This window comes from Astyanax mexicanus, chromosome 1 (assembly GCF_023375975.1).
Source record: "Astyanax mexicanus isolate ESR-SI-001 chromosome 1, AstMex3_surface, whole genome shotgun sequence".
Classification (NCBI taxonomy): Eukaryota; Metazoa; Chordata; class Actinopteri; order Characiformes; family Acestrorhamphidae; genus Astyanax; species Astyanax mexicanus.
This window is the reverse complement of record NC_064408.1, coordinates 126,883,364-126,904,694: the sequence shown is the minus strand read 5'-3', so window position 1 is coordinate 126,904,694 and position 21,331 is coordinate 126,883,364. Positions and strand designations below refer to the sequence as shown.

General features: G+C 37.2%; 1 protein-coding gene across 1 annotated transcript; it reads left to right on the top strand.

The window, feature by feature from the left end:
- The first annotated feature begins 300 nt into the window (after positions 1-300).
- Positions 301-20,036, top strand: mtdhb (metadherin b). Its single transcript, XM_049469081.1, has 13 exons — positions 301-757; positions 2,203-2,298; positions 5,165-5,246; positions 7,146-7,463; positions 8,185-8,229; positions 9,135-9,260; positions 12,000-12,059; positions 12,583-12,657; positions 13,024-13,136; positions 13,459-13,569; positions 13,689-13,757; positions 14,651-14,753; positions 18,145-20,036. Exons 1-13 carry the CDS (start codon positions 479-481, stop codon positions 18,210-18,212), a joined length of 1,545 nt encoding a protein of 514 aa, XP_049325038.1. The 5' UTR covers positions 301-478; the 3' UTR covers positions 18,213-20,036.
- Positions 20,037-21,331: the final 1,295 nt, after the last annotated feature.

Sequence of the window (21,331 nt, the reverse complement as noted above, 5' to 3'; positions counted from 1 at the left end):
TACTGTGGTGTGTAGTATTTAATGTAACTAACCAACTGATTTAGCCAGTTAGCAAAATTAGCATTAGCGTGCTGTGTGTATTGTGGGGCACAATATTCAACATAACTGTTTTACCTATAGATTTAGCCAATTAGCATCCGTTAGCACTAGCATTATCATGCTGTGTGTATTGTGGTGTATAATAATTTAATGTAAATATTTGACCCACTTATTTAGCCAGTTAGCATCAGTTAGCAAAATTAGCCTTATCTTTAGCATTAGCATGCTGTGTTTATTGTGCTGTACCTGGGGGGGTGAGCAGCAGGCGGCGCTGTTCCGCAGGCTGGGGGTACAGCGGCTCCGCGCACCGCAGCACACCGAGCTGAGTCGCGGCTCCTCGGCCTCTTCGTGACTGATTTCAGGGTACAAATGTCTCGGTTCTCGCTGTTTTCCGCCATGTTTTAACCCCGCGGTCCGTTCTCTCACCGCCCGGGCGGAGATGGCGCAGAGCTGGGCGGACAGAGCCGAGCAGATGGTGTCTTCTCTGGGGGAAATGCTGGGGCTGGAGGCCGCGGCGCCTCTGGCCCTGTGGCCGGCCGGAGTGCTGCTTCTGTCGGTCGGCCTGGGGCTGGTCCTCACGCTGCTGCTGCTGGGGCTCCACAGGCCCGGAGCGGCGAGGGAGCAGCGGGGGAGGGCCGAGGACAGCCCGCCGGAGCCGGGCCGAACCGGGAAGCCCGAGGAGCCGCGGAAGAGGATAAGGAAGAAGGCGGGAGAGAAGGTGAGATGAGGCTCTCTGACCGGGATCAGCCTGGAGCCCAGCGGGGGCTCAGTTCATCCCGAGCCGGAGGACCGGCCAGCCAGCCAGCCGCTCAGCAAATACTGAAAATAAACCCTGTTTAATTCAGTAAATACTGAAAATAACCATGTTTAATTCAGTAAATACTGAAAATAAACCCTGTTTAATCTGTAAATACTGAAAATAACCATGTTTAATTCAGTAAATACTGAAAATAAACCCTGTTTAATCTGTAAATACTGAAAATAACCATGTTTAATTCAGTAAATACTGAAAATAACCATGTTTAATTCAATAACTGTATAAAACGCTGTTTCATTCACTATATACTGAAATAACGCTGTTTTTTGTCCAATAAATACTAAAATAATGCTGTTTTACGAAATAAACACTGAAAACGCCCCCTTTTTATTCACTAAACACTGAAAACAACGTTGTTTTTATTCATTAAATACTGAAATTAACCCCGTTTTATTTACTAAATACTGAGAATAACCTTGTGTTATTCAATAAATACTGAAAATAATGCTGTTTCTATTCCCTAAATACTGAAATAACCCTTATTTATGTACTAAATACTCAAAAGTCCTGTTTCATTCACAAAATACTGAAATAACCTTGTTTTTAATCTCTAAATACTCAAATAACGCTGTTATATTCACTAAAAACTAATGATGTTTTATTCAATTAATACTGAAAGCAAAGCTGTTTTTATTTACTAAATACTAACATAACTGTTTTGTTCAATAAATACTGAAATAACCCTGATTTTATTCACTACATACTAAAATTAACCCTGAATTATTCACTAAATACTGAAATGATGCTGTTTTTATTCAGTAAATGCTAAAATAATGCTGTTTTATTCACTAAATGTAAAAAAAAATGCAGTTTTTATTTAACAAACACTAAAAACGTTGTTTTTATTCACTAAATACGGAAAATCACCTTGGTTAATTAAAAAAAATGCTGAAATATTGCTGTTTTTATTTACTAAATACTACAATACTGCTGCTCTTATTCACTTAACACTACACACTACAAAAACACTGTTTTTATTCATTTGAAACCGTTATATGGTATATTTACCTTCACTAAACACCAAAAATGACAGTTTTACTCTATAAATACAAAATTAGGGCTGTTTTTATTCTACAAATACTGAAATAATGCTGTTTTATTCACTTAATACTAAAAAAATAACACTGGTTTAATCACTGTGTAATGTAATATATAAGCACAGCTCTTACCATTCACTTTTTAATAATAAAGTAAATAAATAAATAACTATGAATATTTTTGTTCTCTATATAGGAGCAGTGCTGTAGGGTGTGTTATGAGTTTGTGATTGTAATAAAGCTGATGATGAGCGTATAACTGTAATTAATGCTGTTATTAAGGGGTCTGTGTGTGTTTTTATGGTATAGAAGCTGCAGAGGAACGGTCTGGCCGTGGAGCCGCAGGAGGAAGTGAAGCCGGCGGAGATGCAGAGTTCGGACCCGGCTGAACCTAAAGCTGATAAGGTACGGGTCCGTATCTCAGTGCTGGGGGGCGGATATGAGGGTATATATGGTGGTCAGGGTGGTATAGACGTTGATCTGAAAGCACCAGCTGCCGGTGTCGGGTTCCTGCTCAGTCTGCAGAAACAGCAGACCGGTTTTAGAGACGCTTCTACAGTAACAGAGCTCAGAGAAACCACTGTACTCCAGGAAAATAGGGATATAAATAACATTAGTGTCATAAATCAGTTATAAAAAAAGATATAATTGGAAATATCACAACAGAATTAGCAGTGACTTTATTACTGCACAGGTAAAGTGTAGTAATAAAGTTTTAATATTTTTTCTCTTCTCTGCTGAAACTGAGACTCAGTCCTTAATCATGTTAATCTGAGCTAAAGGCTTAAGCTGCTGTTTCCATGTGGGTCAGCCAGACGTCTTCCTGTAGCAGTTTTTATCTCCAGTTTCCAATTTGAAGGTGTTGGAAACAGTACTCACCGCTCTCTGGCTTCATCTGTAATTTCTTTAGAGAAAAGAAAAGAACTTCTACTTTTAATAGTTACAGTTACAGAGTTCTGGAACCACGCTCCCTGCTAAGCCTAATAATAATAATATAATATATTCATTCTAAAACTGGGGCGTTGGGTTGCTTTTTCCGCAGGAGTTCTTCTTATGGCTACGTCACTCAATCTTACGTACTTGCGTCACACATACAGCCTGTAAAAGAGGATCCGGCTCAGTTTTACTGAACGCGAGCGGCTGGTGGAGCAATGGAGACTTCAGAAGAGGAAACTCAGAGATCAGTACACTGTAAAAAATAAAACTTAAAAATGTTCTGCTTATTGTGATTTTTAAGTCAGCTGAATGAGAAATACTGAATTGCACCCTAAAATATTGCAAACTTATCACCCCAACGTACTTTATTAAGTTTCTTGTTAAAAGTTGGTCTAACTAAATAATCTGTGTTGTCAAAATTGACTAATTGTAGTTGAACCCTAGTCAAGGCCAAACCAACCACTCTGCACTACTGCACATGCTCAGTTTGACACTTTTTTTTGATTGGGGTCTACGGAGCAATTCTGCAGGGGTTTTCACTTGATGTTAATCATGCTATTTGCATATTGGGCGTGTCCTTCCACTTCTCACTCACCATCAGTGTGTAAGCATTTTCCACATGCTGCCTTCACTTGGAATTTGCATATGTGTTATATAATAGTAACTGCCTGGTCTCTGTGTTGAAGGCTGTAAGAGCAAGTTACTATATTTTGTGTTGCTGAGGCCATGCCTGACACAAGGTGGTTATGTAATAATCATAAAATCCACATAAATTCCAAATACCCAGTTGCTATGTTAAATTAACAAAAATATAGTGTTGCACCCGCTTTTGATTTATGTAAAACATTTAACTGGTGCAACTTATTTTTTTAGTTGGTCCTAAAGGATAGTCAGCAAAACTTGCAAAACACATTTTGTAGAACTTAAATCAGGCCAACTAAAGACACAAATTACATTTTGAATTTGGTGAGATTTTATATTTGTAGTTTCAATGCGTGTGAAAAATGAATGATCTGAGCTAAAGATTTCTGGTTGGCACAACTGCATGTGGTTTTCTTTAAAACTTAAAAGACTGAGTTGGTCTCAAAACTCAAAAATCTAGTGCAGTAAGTTGCCTTAATATTTTGAGTTTTCTCAACTTTTTTATTTTTACACTAGCTCATTCACTCATTCTCTCTCTCTCTCTCTCTCTCTCTCTCTCTCTCTCTCTCTCTCTCTCTCTCTCTCTCTCTCTCTCTCTCTCTCTCTCTCTCTCTCTCTCTCTCTCTCTGACTGAACATAATCTGGAATTGGATTCATCCGCTCTGAAAGGAGACCGCATCACACCCTCCCAGTTTAAAATGATTCTTCCGCATGCACGGTGTAATTACCCATTCTCACCAGAGAGGCGCTAAATCTCCCAAATCCCAAAACTTACAGACATCAGCTTTAACCAGTAACTTGCCTTTTTAAAAACCTTCTGTTTTTAAAATGTAAAATGATTACTATTTTTAAATAATTTTCCTAAAAGCCCTGGAGTTTACTGCAAACTATTGTACTATTTAAGTTCACTATATTTCGTACAATGTTGGGTTTTTTACTTAATTAGCCAAAATTTTACTCATTTAACACCCGTTCTTCTATGTGTCAAACCTCATACTATAACAGACACTTTCAACACATCACATTTTAGTCTTAATTTTATTTCTTTTTCCACATGAATAAGTGTTAACTCAAAGCAAACCAGCACTAAAATCAATATATCAGTTTCTTGCTCTGTCTGGACCAAGAAAACCCATCTACAAGTCTTTGTTGCTTGATTTTCACTGTATAGCTCAAATACTGTATTTTTCACACTATAAGGTGCACTTAAAATCCTTTAATTTTCACAAAAATCGTCAGTGCTCCTTATGAATGAATTCTATCAGTCAGGTATTAGGGAGCAGTAAAGTCACTCTGAACACTGAAGTACAGAGTTATACAGGAGTTTCAGTTCAGTTCTCCAGCAGTATTAGCATTAGCATTAGCTGCTAACAGCTCTAAGCTCTAGCTCTTTGACCACCCAATGGTGAGTATTATCGGCCTGTAGCCTGCGCTGCTAACCCCGGCTAGCACTGCTGGAGCATAATCAGCATTAGCCGCTAACCAGGTGGGACGATCCGCTAGCTAACATCACTCTGGCTCTTTAGTGTAGCGCTGTTGGGTAATGTAGCTCTGTAAAATGCACCTTATGTATGAAAATCCACCAGAAAATAGACGTTTATTGATATATCAATTTATATAAATATGTATATTTATAGTCCAGCATGCCTTATACTGCGAAAAATATGATGACCCCTTTTTTACCTGCTTATAGGCCAAGAAGAATAAGAAAAAGCCCAAAACTCCAGCAAAAGAAGCAAAATCTGCCCCTTCAGAGCGTAAAGAACAGGATGAAGGTAAGTTCTGATCCGTGCCGTGACTGATGGTTATTAGAACAGTGAACTCTGCTCTGATTTATGTTGTTTCTGAAACTGTAGGAGTAGGAGTCACTGTTTTCTGTAAACATGGGCTGGTTTTTATGTGTGGGCAATCTAGTTCAGGTGTGCAGTTAGCACCTGTCAGCTAACCTTTAGTGTTTATAGACAAATGTATACCTAGATGCAGGACTGGCCATTATTGCAGCATGTCTGTGTGTCCGCCATATTGTTCCAGGCAAGACTGGCCTGTAAACAGATACAAGTAAATGGACAGGCTGCAGTTTTCTGAATTAAAAAAACTGTGACGTTGAAATTTCTATATCAATTTTAATGCATCTTGGATCTGCTGTGGCAAGAAATAGCATGTGAACTCTTTGGAATTGCATAGTTTTCTGCATAAATTTGTCATAAAATGGGATTATAATATATAATAAACAATAAAATATGCCTAAAATAATCACAAAAAAGTGATGATCTTGCAGGTCTTCCTGCAGAACATTTTTTATCCTTTATTCATCAGACATCTTAAATGTAGATCTTCTTTAAATATTTCAAGTATTTTACAGTACTGCTCTTAATGTTTGAGGCATTAAATGAATCTTATATACAGATTGTCTTTCTCTTTATCTTCCCAGTCGTTCTTTTAGATCTAGCACTTCCATTCTGCATTGAGTACCTGAAGTTAATAAGAAGAGAAGAAGTGGGGAATAAGCTTTTTGTTTTTATGCTCCGAAGAAATGGAACAGCTGTTTCAGAAAAGCAGCTGAAGGCATATTTTTATAAACTTCGTTTTAATGACTGAGCCATTTGTATTTACTGATTTACACTTGATTTTTGTTATTTTAGTTTTAATTGATTTATTTTAATATATCACAGTCACTACATGTTTTAATTCGTCTTGACATCATTCTTACCCATCCTTACGCAGAGTGTTTTTGGAGAAAATATTGAAGTATTGTGATATTATGTTTTGCAGTACTAAAATGATCCCCAAAAACATAGTATTGATTTTTATTTAGTATATATATAATACAAAATATTTTTAGGTGAACTTCGCTCATTCAGAACCAAATGTACCTCTAGATGGCAGTGTTGTACTTTGCTATTAGATCCAATTAGTTTTAATTGGATATAAAGTAATATTTTTCTTTAATCAAGTTTAATATCTTTGATGGTTTGTTGTTAATGGCATTTTTGTAAACGACAGTAAATATATATATACAACTCTGGAAAAAATGAAGAGAGCAGTTCAGTTTCTCTGATTTTGCTATTTATAGGTTTATGTTTGAGTAAAATGAACATTGTTGTTTTATTCTATAAACTACAGACAACATTTCTCCCAAATTCCAAATAAAAATATTCTCATTTAGAGCATTAATTTACAGAAAATGAGAAATGACTGAAATAATAAAAAAGATGCAGAGCTTTCAGACCTCAAATAATGCAAAGAAAACAAGTTCATATTCATAAAGTTTTAAGAGTTCAGAAATAATCAATATTTGGTGGAATAATCCTCATTTTTAATTACAGTTAAAATCATGCATCTTGGCATGTTCTCCTCCACCAGTCTTACACACTGCTTTTGGATAACTTTATGCTGCTTTACTCCTGGTGCAAAACTTCAAGCAGTTCAGTTTGGTGGTTTGATGGCTTGTGATCATCCATCTTCCTCTTGATTATATTCCAGAGGTTTTTAATTTGGTAAAATTAAAGAAACTCATTATTTTAAGTGCTCTCTTATGTTTTTCCAGAGCTATGCATATATAAACTGCTTGCATTATCTTATAATATATCGCAATATATAGATTCTTCTACTCTAATGTGAGTGTGTTTTATGTATTATTATTGGATGAATTGTGATTTTTTTTTTTCTTTCAGCTGGTGCCTGGGAGACTAAAGTGAGTAATCGTGAGAAGCGTCAGCAGAGGAGGAAGGATAAAGGAACTGGAGATGAATCAGGAAGTCCTGGAGGAGTGGAGCCCACAGCTAGTGTTCCCAACCCTGTACAGCCCATAATAACCCCAGAAGAACCCAAAGCCCCCACCCCACCGACCCCAACCAACAAAAAACACACCTCCAACACGCCCTCCACCACCAACAACGCCGCCAGAACAACCACCTCCACCACCACCACTCCTAAAACCTCCCCCAGGACCACCAGCAACACCACGCCGGCCCCCGCAGCCCAGAGAAAAGGTACAGTACTCCCCCAGACCACTGCAAACCCTCATCACTCATCATATATCTATTATTATTGATTAATTTTACACATAACAGCTCTGGAAACAAATAAGAGAGCGCTTAAAAATTATGATTTTCTTTGATTTTACCAAATTGCTTGAATTTTTGCACCAGGAGTAAAGCAGCATAAAGTTATCCAAAAGCAGTGTGTAAGACTGGTGGAGGAGAACATGATGCCAAGATGCATGAAAACTGTGATTAAAACCAGGGTTATTCCACCAAATATTGATTATTTCTGAACTCTTAAAACTTTATGAATATGAACTTGTTTTCTTTGCATTATTTAAGGTCTGAAAGCTCTGCATCTTTTTTGTTATTTCAGACATTTCTCATTTTCTGTAAATAAATGCTCTAAATGAGAATATTTTTATTTGTAATTTGGGAGAGATGTTGTCTGTAGTTTATAGAATAAAACAACAATGTTCATTTTACTCAAACATAAACCTATAAATAGCAAAATCAGAGAAACTGATTCAGAAACCGAACTGGTCTCTTATTTTTTTTTCCAGAGCTGTATTTTATTTGTTACCAGGTGTTAAGATTGCTTTCCTAAAACGTTCTGCCTAAAATTAATTTTAAAAATATTATTCCGCATCAACTTTGCTTTTGAAATGTATTATGTTATGAGTTTATTAGTCATATTACCTATTAACGGTTCACTTATTGTTGTTTACAGAAGAGCCTCCTGCAGTTGAAGTCCCTCATGCTGTCCTTCCACAAGGTAAACATACCGTTACTAATTACTATCTCAGTATTAATACACATTTTCCCATCAGATTTCATCAGCTGCTGTTGAAGTTGATAGGCTGATATTTGTTTAGCCAATGTCTCATTCAGTGTTTCCTTCTGAAATTAAGGGTATTAGAAAGAGTTTATCCTGATTTTGTTGGAATAAATGTCTGTACTGTCAAGTGAAGTTCTAGATATTTTTAGAGCATTTGCTTGCATTCAGTAGCAAGATTCTAGAAGAACTTCCCAACTTATTTTATCCAAAAGACATTCATTCATTTCAGGGAGGAAAAAAGTATGAAAAAAAGTAAAAGGAAAAAAGTAAAAAAAAAAAAAAAAGTGCTGCTAAATTGTTTTTGGGGCCTAAATGTTTTGCTCCTCGCCAGTAGAAACTGCAAATGAAGGGCATGACAGTAAAATAATCGCGACTAATCGACTAATCTAACAAATAATCGGCAGATTCGATGACTACTAAAATAGTCATTAGTTGCAGCCCTACTTTATACCCCTATACTCCTCTTCTATTGGAAGTACTTTTTTCTACCGGAACTATAAAAGCTGTGTCTGTGTGTGCATTTGCACATCTTTGTCAGCAATGCAATGCGTGCATCGTAACATGCTGTTCTTGAACACCTTCATATTTGGATATATAGCGTGTATAGAAAAATAATAAGCATTTCCGTTTCAAAGCATTTGGGGGCCCCGAACAAATGGACCCCATTTACAAAATATTCATTCATTTTGCCGACTGCAGGAATGACGAACCTGGCTGACTGGCTACTGTCAGTGACTAGTGTTGCTGTAGTTTCCTGCATTGACTGTCACAGATGGGCCTGATAATATGTGAGAGTTGTGTAATATATGACTGTGTAAATATATGTGTGTGTTTCTGTGCAGTGTCTCCGGGCTGGGAGGAGGTTGTGAATGTTAACGGATCCGGCTGGAGAGAGTTCGGAGCTCCGGTTCAGCTGGACGGCTCTGAACGGCAGGACCGACACTCCGCCTGGACTCACGACATGGAAGGTAATGCACCAGCCACGGCAAAATATCACCTGATCAGTGGACTTCAGGGGGCTCTGAGGAGGATATAGGCTGTATCAACCTTATACTGCATGACAACGTGGAAACTAGGGCTACAGCTATCGATTATTTTAGTAATCGAGTAGTCAACTGAGAAATTAATTTGATTAATCGTGTAATTGGATAAAACGTTTTTGCTTAATAACGAATTGGTTGCGTTGGTTTCCTTTTTTAGATAAGTTATATTTTTAAATTCACAACGTACATGTCCAAATTGCAGACACAAAATATAAATAAGTACCACAAGTAATAATTTAATAATTAATAATTTAAGTTAATTATTTTCAAATTGGAATTTCTTGTAAGTATCAAACATATAGGGCATTAATCAATAAAAGTGTGGAATAAGATCTGCAGTCTTTTCCCACCAAGTCAGTGGATTCTTCTTCTTGGACAGGGGATGTTCTCCAAAATACATCAGGACCTGTGGAATAATTGTGACAAGTGTTAAAAATGTTGCTTTTTTGTTTATTTATGTTTTGTTTTGCACTACTCAGGTCTAATCAACTATCATAATTAAGACTAAATGGCATGATACATTAATTTCATGGCCATGCATTTATGAACCCTAAGATAGTAGTAAACTAACATTTTATCCATCAACCAAGAGACAAACACTTCCCTCTTCCACCAAATACAGTGTCTGAAATTATGTTTTTGTCTCACTGGCTAAATGTATATGATGAAAAAAATAAGCATATTGTTTCTGGCCAAAGTAACTTTAGCTTAGCTAACTTTAACTTGTATTTATTTTTTAGATTTTTAACTCACAGTTCCATATAAGCCTGTACAAAGAGTCAATAAGCGGCGAGAGTGTACAGTTGTAGTGCAGAAAACGAGTCGGAGTCTAAAAGCGGCTAGAGTGTACAGTTGTAGTGCAGAAAACGAGTCGGAGTCTAAAAGCGGCTAGAGTGTACAGTTGTAGTGCAGAAAACGAGTCGGAATCTAAAAGCAGCAAGAGTGTCCAGTTGTAGTGCAGAAAACGAGTCGGAGTCTAAAAGCGGCGAGAGTGTACAGTTGTAGTGCAGAAAACGAGTCGGAGTCTAAAAGCGGCTAGAGTGTACAGTTGTAGTGCAGAAAACGAGTCGGAGTCTAAAAGCGGCTAGAGTGTACAGTTGTAGTGCAGAAAACGAGTCGGAGTCTAAAAGTGGCTAGAGTGTACAGTTGTAGTGCAGAAAACGAGTCGGAGTCTAAAAGCAGCGAGAGTGTACAGTTGTAGTGCAGAAAACGAGTCGGAGTCTAAAAGCGGCTAGAGTGTACAGTTGTAGTGCAGAAAACGAGTCGGAGTCTAAAAGCGGCTAGAGTGTACAGTTGTAGTGCAGAAAACGAGTCGGAGTCTAAAAGCGGCTAGTGTACAGTTGTAGTGCAGAAAACGAGTCGGAGTCTAAAAGCAGCAAGAGTGTTCAGTTGTAGTGCAGAAAACGAGTCGGAGTCTAAAAGCGGCAAGAGTGTTCAGTTGTAGTGCAGAAAACGAGTCGGAGTCTAAAAGCGGCTAGAGTGTACAGTTGTAGTGCAGAAAACGAGTCGGAGTCTAAAAGTGGCTAGAGTGTACAGTTGTAGTGCAGAAAACGAGTCGGAGTCTAAAAGCAGCAAGAGTGTTCAGTTGTAGTGCAGAAAACGAGTCGGAGTCTAAAAGCGGCGAGAGTGTACAGTTGTAGTGCAGAAAACGAGTCGGAGTCTAAAAGCGGCTAGAGTGTACAGTTGTAGTGCAGAAAACGAGTCGGAGTCTAAAAGCGGCTAGAGTGTACAGTTGTAGTGCAGAAAACGAGTCGGAGTCTAAAAGCAGCAAGAGTGTTCAGTTGTAGTGCAGAAAACGAGTCGGAGTCTAAAAGTGGCGAGCCTGTACAGTTGTAGTGCAGAAAACGAGTCGGAGTCTAAAAGCGGCTAGAGTGTACAGTTGTAGTGCAGAAAACGCGTCGGAGTCTAAAAGCGGCTAGAGTGTACAGTTGTAGTGCAGAAAACGAGTCGGAGTCTAAAAGCAGCAAGAGTGTTCAGTTGTAGTGCAGAAAACGAGTCGGAGTCTAAAAGTGGCGAGAGTGTACAGTTGTAGTGCAGAAAACGAGTCGGAGTCTAAAAGCGGCTAGAGTGTACAGTTGTAGTGCAGAAAACGAGTCGGAGTCTAAAAGCGGTTAGAGTGTACAGTTGTAGTGCAGAAAACGAGTCGGAGTCTAAAAGCGGTTAGAGTGTACAGTTGTAGTGCAGAAAACGAGTCGGAGTCTAAAAGCGGCTAGAGTGTACAGTTGTAGTGCAGAAAACGAGCCACAGAGTCTAAAAGCGGCAAGGGAGATAACTTTAAAATGTATTGTTTATATATTTTAACTCCACTGCGCTGTGTTTACCGATTACACAAAGCCTATATTAATTTGAGAACTTGTCTCTGTTGTAATAAACTAACTACACATTTAATTTAATGTGCCACATTAAAAGTAGTCCGTGGAAAATACCATGCTCTGAGCTTTAAAATGAAATAAACGATTCCTCAAGGCACAGAAAATTACTTGATACATTGTTTCATAGAGTAACTCAAATTACTCGAGTAATCGTTCCACCCTTAGTGGAGACGGCCACATTTGTCTACTTTGTGTTGGACCATCTGGGGCCTCATGTACTAAAATTTAATGTACGTGAGAAAACGTTGCGTGACAGTCTTGTTGAAATTAATATCGTGTTTGTTGTTTTTAGGCTCTTGGACAATCGTGGACAGCACTAATATTCCAGTCTCCTTCCCTGGACTGCCTACAGGTACGATAATCAAACCAGTTCCTGCAGAACTCCACACCTTCGCACCATATCCCTGCCTCGTCCTCATGAACCAATCTGGAGATACGAAGGCACTGATTCAGCACCATCATATGGCATATCAACCACTTAGCAACACCATGGCAACCCCCTAGCAACCAGTTGGCAACACAATGGCAACATTGTATCGACCAGTTAGGAACTCTTTACCAACCCCTAGCACCCTCATAGCTACCACCTGGCAACACCGTGGCAATCTCCTAGACCCCTCCAACAACCACCATGGCAACCACTTAGCAATACCATGGCAGCCTCCTTGCACTCCTCCTTGCAAAAACATTTGGCAACACCATTGAAACCTCCTAACAACCACTTTGCAACACTATGGCAAGGCTATGGCATCACCATGGCAACCTCCTAGCAACTACTTAACAACACCATGGAAACCTCCTCTTTCTCTCTTTGTATCTCTCTCTCTGTTTGTCTGTCTCTCTCTCTTTCTTTCTCTCTCTCTCTCTGTGAGTAGGTGTTGAGTCTCAGGCGGTTGCTGATCTCTCCTGGACGTGTCAGCCTGTGGTGGATGATGAATGGTCTGGTGTGGGTGAGTTATGGTTCTATCAGGGCTCAACACGCTAATATTAAACTGCAGCTCTTTAGAAAATGAACCAAAGAGTTGAAAGAGGCGAGAGTGTGCAGTTGTAGTGCAGAAAATTAGCCACAGAATCTAAAAGCGGCAAGAATGTACAGTTCTAGTGCAGAAAACGAGCCAAAGAGTCTAAAAGCAGCGAGTGTGCAGTTGAATTAAAGAAAATTAGCCAAAGAGTCAATAAGCGACGAGAGTGTACAGTTGTAGTGCAGAAAACGAGCCAAAGAGTTTAAAAGCGGCAAGAGTGTACAGTTGTAGTGCAGAAAACGTGCCAGATAGTTGATCATTTATTGTGTGTGTGTGTGTGTGTGTGTGTTTTAGCCAGTGGCTGTACGGACCCTGACTGGGATGCACCGACTGAAGTGTGGGGTCATTATGAGGATCAGCCACTAGAGGGCGCTGTGGGCACCCAGCCACCGTCGGCCGAGCTGCAGGTCAATATTCAGTTTATCCAGCTTTTTCTTTTGGAGCATTTCTGTGAGGATTTGATTGCATTCAGCCACAAACTCGCACATGAGATCAGGATGTCGAAGGATAACCACACTACCTTATCTCCAACTGATTTATGTAATTTCTTAATTTTATATCATTTATTTTCCTATTTATATCATTAATGGAGGTAGTGGAGATATTTATCAACATTTAATCAACAACTCACAACGAGAGCTAGCCAGGATAAAGTACAGCTTCTAAACAGGGTGGCGGTAGTTTCATCATCTACAACTCAGGCTAAAGTACAGCTTCCTGTCTCTGCAGGAATCTGATCCTGAAAAGGACAAAGACGACCCGGCTGCTCCTGGAAGTGGAAAAGCCAAGAAGAAGAAAAAGAAGAAGAAGAAATTAGAGGAGGGCGGAGCTACTGCTCAGGTGAGCGTTAACAAAACACTCTTCTAACTGTCTCATCCATTATCAGACTAATCTGATAATGTTTTAAAGTGTGTTTTAAAATGAAGCCAGCTCTTACTTGCCTTTTTTCTGATTGACAGGTGGAGGTAGAAGTGGGTGTGGCTAAAGACCAGAACACTGCAGGGAACATTTTGCCTAAAACAGTCAAAGTAAGTTTATTTTTATTTTATTTTTTTGTGCTGAAAAGCACGAACAGGTTTCTGAAGCTCTCACGATAATTTAGTAATGTTTTATTTCCAATATGAGCCAGTATGTAAACCTAATTTATTATTATTTGAAAACAGTAGTTTTTTGTTTTTTTGTTTAACTTATTTAGGATATTTAACGTTTTTCCCCCAAATTCCATTGAAAATCTCTGGAATATAATCAAGAGGAAGATGGATGATCACAAACCATCAAACCACCAAACTGAACTGCTTGAATTTTGGCACCAGGAGTAAAGCAGCATAAAGTTATCCAAAAGCAGTGTGTAAGACTGGTGGAGGAGAACATGATGCCAAGATGCATAAAAACTGTGATTAAAAAAACAGGGTTATTCCACCAAATATTGATTTATGAACTCTTAAAACTTTATAAATATGAATTTGTTTCTGAAAGCTCTGCATCTTTTTCATTATTTTGTCCATTTTCTCTCATTTTCTGTAAATAAATGCTCTAAATGAGAATATTTTTATTTGTAATTTGGGAGGAATGTTGTCTGTAGTTTATAGAATAAAACAACAATGTTAATTTTATTCAAACATAATCCTATAAATAGCAAAATTAGAGAAACTCTTAATTCTTTCCAGAGCTGTATGTAAAAATTCTTTAAAATAATGTAATTGCAATTATATGCTATTATATTATCCTTATATTTGAGGCTAAAATAGTCTTATAATGACAGTAATGTAGTTTATCACTGTTATTTTGTAATTGATTGTAATTTGAAGTGCAGTTCAGAATATATCCACTAGGGACAGTGACGTATGAACAGTAGTACCTCAGCGAAGGTGTGAATGAACTGAAATCAGGCGTGAAATAGTTAAATTGTGTTTGTTTGTAGGAACAGGAGAGCGTGGCTCCAGCTGGTCCTCCACGGTCTGTTGCGAAAGTGTCCGAACCTTCTGAAGCTTCTGTGAGGACCTCAGCAGCTCCATCAGCACAGAGTAAATCCCCCACCTCATACACATACACACACACATACCAAAAGTCACGGGACTGGAGATAGTCTTGTGTCCCAGTTAGTCTTGATATTGCATGTTCCGTAAAACATCCTAAAGAACGCTGAACTAATCTGTGTTCTTCTGTACTGAATATAAATCTCTGGACAGTTTTAGCCAGAAACCACCGGTCACCTTCATTACCACGGTATCCACTGCAATGATCTACTGTACACTGTGGGTTGTAATATTAACCTTCTATATTCTTATTTGTATGGGAATTAGTGCTGTGAGATATGAGGATAAATATCGTGGGGATGATAGAAAAGTGTCTATCGTGCTGCTTACCTTCTATTGTCCCTATCAATTCTACAGAATTGACAAATACATAAAGTAGGCTATGATGAAATGTATTGGCGTGGTCACTTTGCATAAACTCGGTTTATATAAGTGATAATAAAGTAATCTTTACAAAATGCGACATGACGCTGCTTTACGTTATTTGACGGACACACCAGTTTAAGAAGTGCTTTATGTTATTAAACTCATGAGAGCTGAACAATGGAGACGCATTGTTCTTTTAAAAAAATGAGCTACTGCATCTACCTCATCTGTTTTTATTTGATACATATATATTGCTGCACTAAAAGGTAGTAATTCTCATTTGTGAAAGTTTGGTTTAATGTCACTTTGAAATAAAGTTGGAAAAAAGTAAGAAATTATATTATTTTGTCATATTTCTCAAAGAATAACTGAAAACATACTTAAAAGTGATATATCATGATATATATCGTTATCGTGATATAAAAAATTCCATATCGTGATATATGATTTTTCCCATATCGCCCAACACTAATGGGAATAGTTGTACATGAGGAGGTGGATAATGTCATTTTTCTGATTGTAAAGTTAAGTCTGTAAAATGTATGACTGATTTATAGAGATGGGAGCGGCTACTCAATTTATGCACTGCCATCACCTTCAAAAACATTTGATCATAACCAGTCTTATTATATGGTTTTAATAATTAAAATTAATGATCCAACATGTCACAATAATATTAATGCACTTCATATATCCAGTACTGAAGTAAAATAAATTATATATAGTAGTATCTAGTAGGTATTATTTAATGGGAAATGAGAGTGAATTTTCCTTTTAATTCAAACTGCTAAAAAAATAACACATCTTACAGGGAATTTTGGCGATCACAATATTAAAATATAGCCGCAAGCGGCAATCATCGGGTTCAAGCACCAACTTGCACAATGGTGCCTACTGGAGCATTGAATGGTGATGTGTAAGAAGGTCTAATATGATTGGAGATGCCCTGTCACATTTAGAAATTATCAAGTTTTTCACCTGTTATTAATGTTGAGCAGAGGCCTTTCAACCTGATCAGTGCTTAAATTCACATGTAAATCTAGTGAACTTTGTAGGATATTCATTAAGTGAGTTAGAACTAGTCAAAAGGTGTCTACATGTTATTGGTATTGATCAGGTGGCTTCAACCAGAATGTTCACAAAGTGGCATTCAGATTGACCTTTGAACCTTTGCAGAACAAGCTGAAATGTTTGACCAAACAAGTTTAAATTAACACAAAGGAGTGAATGTTCTGATATGACATGTAATTACGAAGTTATTATAAATCTAGTTCTGAATTAAATGGCGCTTCATCAAGCACCAACTAGCACAATGGTGCCTACTAGAGCATAGGATGGTGATGTGTAAGAAGGTCTAACACAATTGGAGACATTCTGTCACATTTAAAATGATCAAAAGTCTTTCACCTGTTATTAATGTTGAGAAGAGGCACAAAGGAGTGAATGTTCTGATATGACATGTAATGTCAAGTTATTCTTAATCTAGTTAAATGGCGCTTCATCAGAGTGATATTGTACAGAGGTCTTTAACATTGTGAGATTACAGCAAATACTGCAGAGTTACAGCAATTTAGGTTAGAAATTCCAAGGACGCACAGATTGCTTGATGCCTGGAGAGTATTGTATGTGAAATTTTCACAAATGTTTTTAATGAACATTTACCTAGAGACTCTACAGTGTGCAGCAAGACTGAAATGGAGGTGATAGGCCAAATATCCAGAGAGTAGTTTCAATATAGCTATTTGCAAACAATTAGCAATTATGAATGAACAAAGCACTTTTTAAACATAGTTGTATTGAGAAATTTGTCAGAGCCACTGTACTAAATATGGCAAAAAACAATTAGATGTCAAAATAGTACAGCATGATTGACATATACTCGTTTTTTTGGAACAGCGCCCCCCAGTGGGCGGATTGTTTCAGCACTTTGCAGGTCACTACAGTGTCTCCACCTGAACATAACTGCCAAATATCATCCAGATTGGGCAACGTTCAGCCTGCCAAAATGTCTGCTGAATGCTGATTGGCTGATGGTGTTCAGCCATGTTGATTGATTAAGTTGCCCTTTGAACATCCTTTAGAGGCTGTATGATAGATTCTGCATGCAAAGTTTCAACTTGCTAGGTTGCACGGTTGCTGAGAAACAGTGCTCCAAATTTACCTCTTGAAGTGAATGGGGCATATATCCGGAAGGACTAAGTTGCATATGGCGGCCATATTGTTTACATATTTCAACTTTTTCTTAATGAATATTGAAGCGCATGCTCTCACGAGTGTTTTGATACCAAACATGCCAGGATTGGTCAAAATTCCTAGGACTAGGTTGCAAAAGTAGGTTTTGCATATTATGCAAATTAGCACAAAATCTATATAGACGGAAGTGCATGGTCCAAATTGGAAAGTTGTTGGTATTGACCCAAGGAATCCATCAAAAAAAGAATTTTGAATGTAGGTCTTATGGTTTTTGAGTTATTGAGAAAATTGTGAAAAATGAATTTCCTTGTTTATAGCGCCACCACTTGACCAATCGGTGCCATTTTTGTTGTCCACCGAGATGCACTGATCCTACATCTACCTACCAAGTTTCATTTCTCTATGACTTACGGTTTAGGCTGCACAACTGTTTTTACAGGAGAAAAAGAATAATAATAATAATAATAATAATAATAATAAGAAGAAGAAGAAGAAGAAGAAAAATCTTAGCAAAAACAATAGGGTTCTACGCACCTTCGGTGCTTGAACCCTAAAAATGTAGATCTGGATGGATCTACTAATGCATCTACTAACTAATCAGACCTCACTACAACTCCCATAATTCACCTGGCCTTACCATGAGCATGCTAACCAGAGTACCAGTGTTCAATCTGCCTCACTCACAAGATATAACCTCACAATTTATACAGGTGTGTGTGTGGGTGTTTCCAAACAGTTTCCTGAGGTAAAACTTCGGGATCAGTTTGCGTACTGCTGTCCCATGACTTTTGGCATTGGGTTTTTTGTGTTTCTCCTGTAGAAAAGGCGGAGGAGAGCTGGGAGTCTCCGAAGCAGGTGAAGAAGAAGAAGGCCCGGAGAGAAACGTGAACGTGGGTCCTGCGGGAGGAGACGTCGATATGCAAATTTTATTTTGGTTGTACGAAATTTCTGAAATATTTGTCTTTTTTTTTTTTTTTATGTACTAAAACCTTTGCCAGTATTGATTAGGGTCAGAACGTGACCGGGCGCATTCGTTCGGACGATGCGCTTAAACGTAACATATCAAACTTGTGACTGGACGCTTAAAAAAAAAAAGAATAAAAAAATGTGATGTCTCTTTTTTTTCCGTGCGAATTATTGTCTGTTGTTAATTTATAATTATGTAGTGACTGACTAGGCTTTTATAGTGACGTTTATCTGAGTGACTAATAAAAATAATTAAAAATACCTGATTAAAACATATAAAAGTTGACAAAGTGTTCAGTACTGAGGTGATGCTTGGTTTAGTTGTAATATAATATAAAAGTCGCATCACGTTTTATTGTTATTGATAAAAAGGTCAATAAAAAAGCCATATGTGGAATTTAAAATTCGCTGTTTTATAGATACGAGTTAATAGATATTAACTGCTTGAATAACAGTGACTTTCTTTTGTTTTGTTTTTTTTCTCGATTTTTATTTATTTTTTTATTATTCCCCGTCAGAAATGTTGAACCCGGTGTCATTCGTATTTGCGCATCTTCTTTTTGCATGTGTAATTTTATTGGTTTTATAATTGTGAGTGGTTAATATTCATTCACAGGTTTTTCGGCATTTAGCTGCACAGCTCAGGAGCTGCAGACGCAAAATTCTATAAAATCAAATAGAATTCTATTAAATTAAACACCCATTCACACTGGTTAAAGGACTACTCTGGTGATTTTCAGCATAATCTTTACCTGCTGTATCTCTGGGCACTGACCTCCATTATAAAGACTAATATTAATATTTAGAATTAAATTAAATTAAATTAAAATAAACCGAAACTACATACTAAAGAACAGTCCTTTTATTAGTATGTACATTCTGTTCTTTTAAATATTTCTCAAGAATAGGGAATCTATTTCCAGCCAACTTTTATTTTAACTCATTTATAATTTATTTGTAAATTGTAATTTATTTATTAAAATAAATATAGATAATAAACAGACAGACAATTAATAGGAGATTTATATGATATAAACAAAATACAAAGCAAAACCAAAAGTATACATCTAAGTAAGAGAAGCTATACAAATGTTTTTAAAAAAATGATTTAAATCACTTAATGCTGTTTATATTATATAATAAGTCATTCTAGACTGATCTGGGTTTCTGTAGCATGTGTGTATTAGCGTTAGCATTAGCCTCCACTCTAAACGTGCTGTTCAGTGCTGGTTTAAAATAAAAAAAGCGTGATATTTTAATATAGTCTTGGTGTACATTGTTTCAAATCTTGCGGAACAGACTATTTACTATCTCTAAAATAATATTTAGAAGTAATCACCCGTTAAAATACATTCTCTGCCCATTGACTTCCATTATAAATCAGATTTAAGTTTTTTTCCCTTTTTTAGGAAAACCTGTCCAATTCCTGTCTGTTCTAATCGATATATGCTTTTAGCTAAAGTTAAAGGTTAGGTTGAAACTCACCTGTAGTCTCTTTTAACAAGTTTAAAGAGCTTTATACATGAGGAGTGAATCAGATCATCATTATTATGTTGAGTAAAGTATCTCTTGAACTGGTTCGTCGTGGTGTTTGAAACGTTTGTGGCGACAGGAACGAACTTGGATGCCTTAAACCCCTCGCGTGCAGAACGACAGCTGGAAACATCTGTCTGACGCATGCGTTTCTCTCCTGTTGTGTTTTTTTGTCTGATTAAAGTCTGATTATAAAGGTGGTTTCTTTACAAATCTGCTGTTTCCTGTAGTTTCTTCCTTGTTTGATTTTCTCCACAAATTCTACAAAAACAGAACCAATTATCTCACCCACTCACTAATGCTGTGTTCAGACTGCAGGTTGATTGAGCTTGTTTTTTTTTTTTAGATTGAATTTGCTTGGGAACAACTTCATGGATTTCTTCTGGATTTCTTGGATTTGATGAGGTGGTTGTTGCTTGTTGTATGGAGATAGATGCAGAAATACATCTACAATATAATATGAGTGTCCAGACTGAGGCACAGGTTATAAATGCATTTCAAACCACTTCCAAATGTGGTTTGGATTCAATAAAAAAAAAATCTGGATATGCTCCAGATTAAATTTCCCGTTGTTTCTGCCTGTCCAAACTATCAAAAAATTGTGTGGATTTATTAGGATACATTGTAGATGTAAAAAAGTTATATGGGCTGAAAGTCTAAACACAGCCTAGGGCTATCAATTAGAGTTTAGATTGTGCCCAAAAAATCCGCCTCGTACACTGTCCTTTTGAGCCCCAGCCTGATTTAAACACCATATTTTTTTAATAGGTAGAGCGTTAAAACTGAGCTTTTTAAAATAATTTTGGGCTGTTTAAATGAGTGAAATCTGTTCAGAATTATGTTAATTAACATTGCAACACTGAAGCATAGACCTACTATTTAAGAACAATATTAATGAAGAACCGATCTCCCCGTCAACTTGAACATAATTTACAAAGTTTGGTTTGGTTTGGTTGCAGTTATTACACAACCAGTTATTAGGTTTAGGGGGTAAATACTTTTTTTACGTAAGGTCTGGTTGGTTTGTTTAGATTTTTTTCCATCAGTTTAGGAAATTATTATTTAAAAATCTCCCCCATGACTAATATTAAATGCAATATGGACTTCCTTGAAGGAAAAGATCAAACAATCATGACTAGGTGCCGAATTTGACATACTGCTCTTACCCACCGCCACCTCCTGGTTGGCTAACAGCCTCCAGCCTTCCAATTCTGTGATAATCCCTAAAACTATTAAACACCATCAGAATTTGCATCAGAAATAACTTTTATAGGGTTACAAATATGAAAGAACTGTTTAAAAAAATCCACCAATACTTTATATGAAGAAACTGATTTAAGTATGTGATGCTCAAGTCACGAACATTGTCAATGCCATAAAATAGCGAATATGTTGCTGATATGGTACAAAACACAAACAAACAAACGAATTGTTTAAAAAATGCTTTTTCTTTTTACTCAGGTTATGCTTGTCTTATATTATTAGGTTTGTTTGTTAATATGAAAAAT

Coding starts and splice junctions, on each gene's coding strand:
- mtdhb (XM_049469081.1), top strand. CDS start 479: ATGGCGCAGAGCTGGGCGGACAGAGCCGAGCAGATGGTGTCTTCTCTG. Junction 9,261..11,999: donor CTGGACTCACGACATGGAAG/GTAATGCACCAG, acceptor TGTTGTTTTTAG/GCTCTTGGACAATCGTGGAC. Junction 12,060..12,582: donor CTTCCCTGGACTGCCTACAG/GTACGATAATCA, acceptor CTCTGTGAGTAG/GTGTTGAGTCTCAGGCGGTT.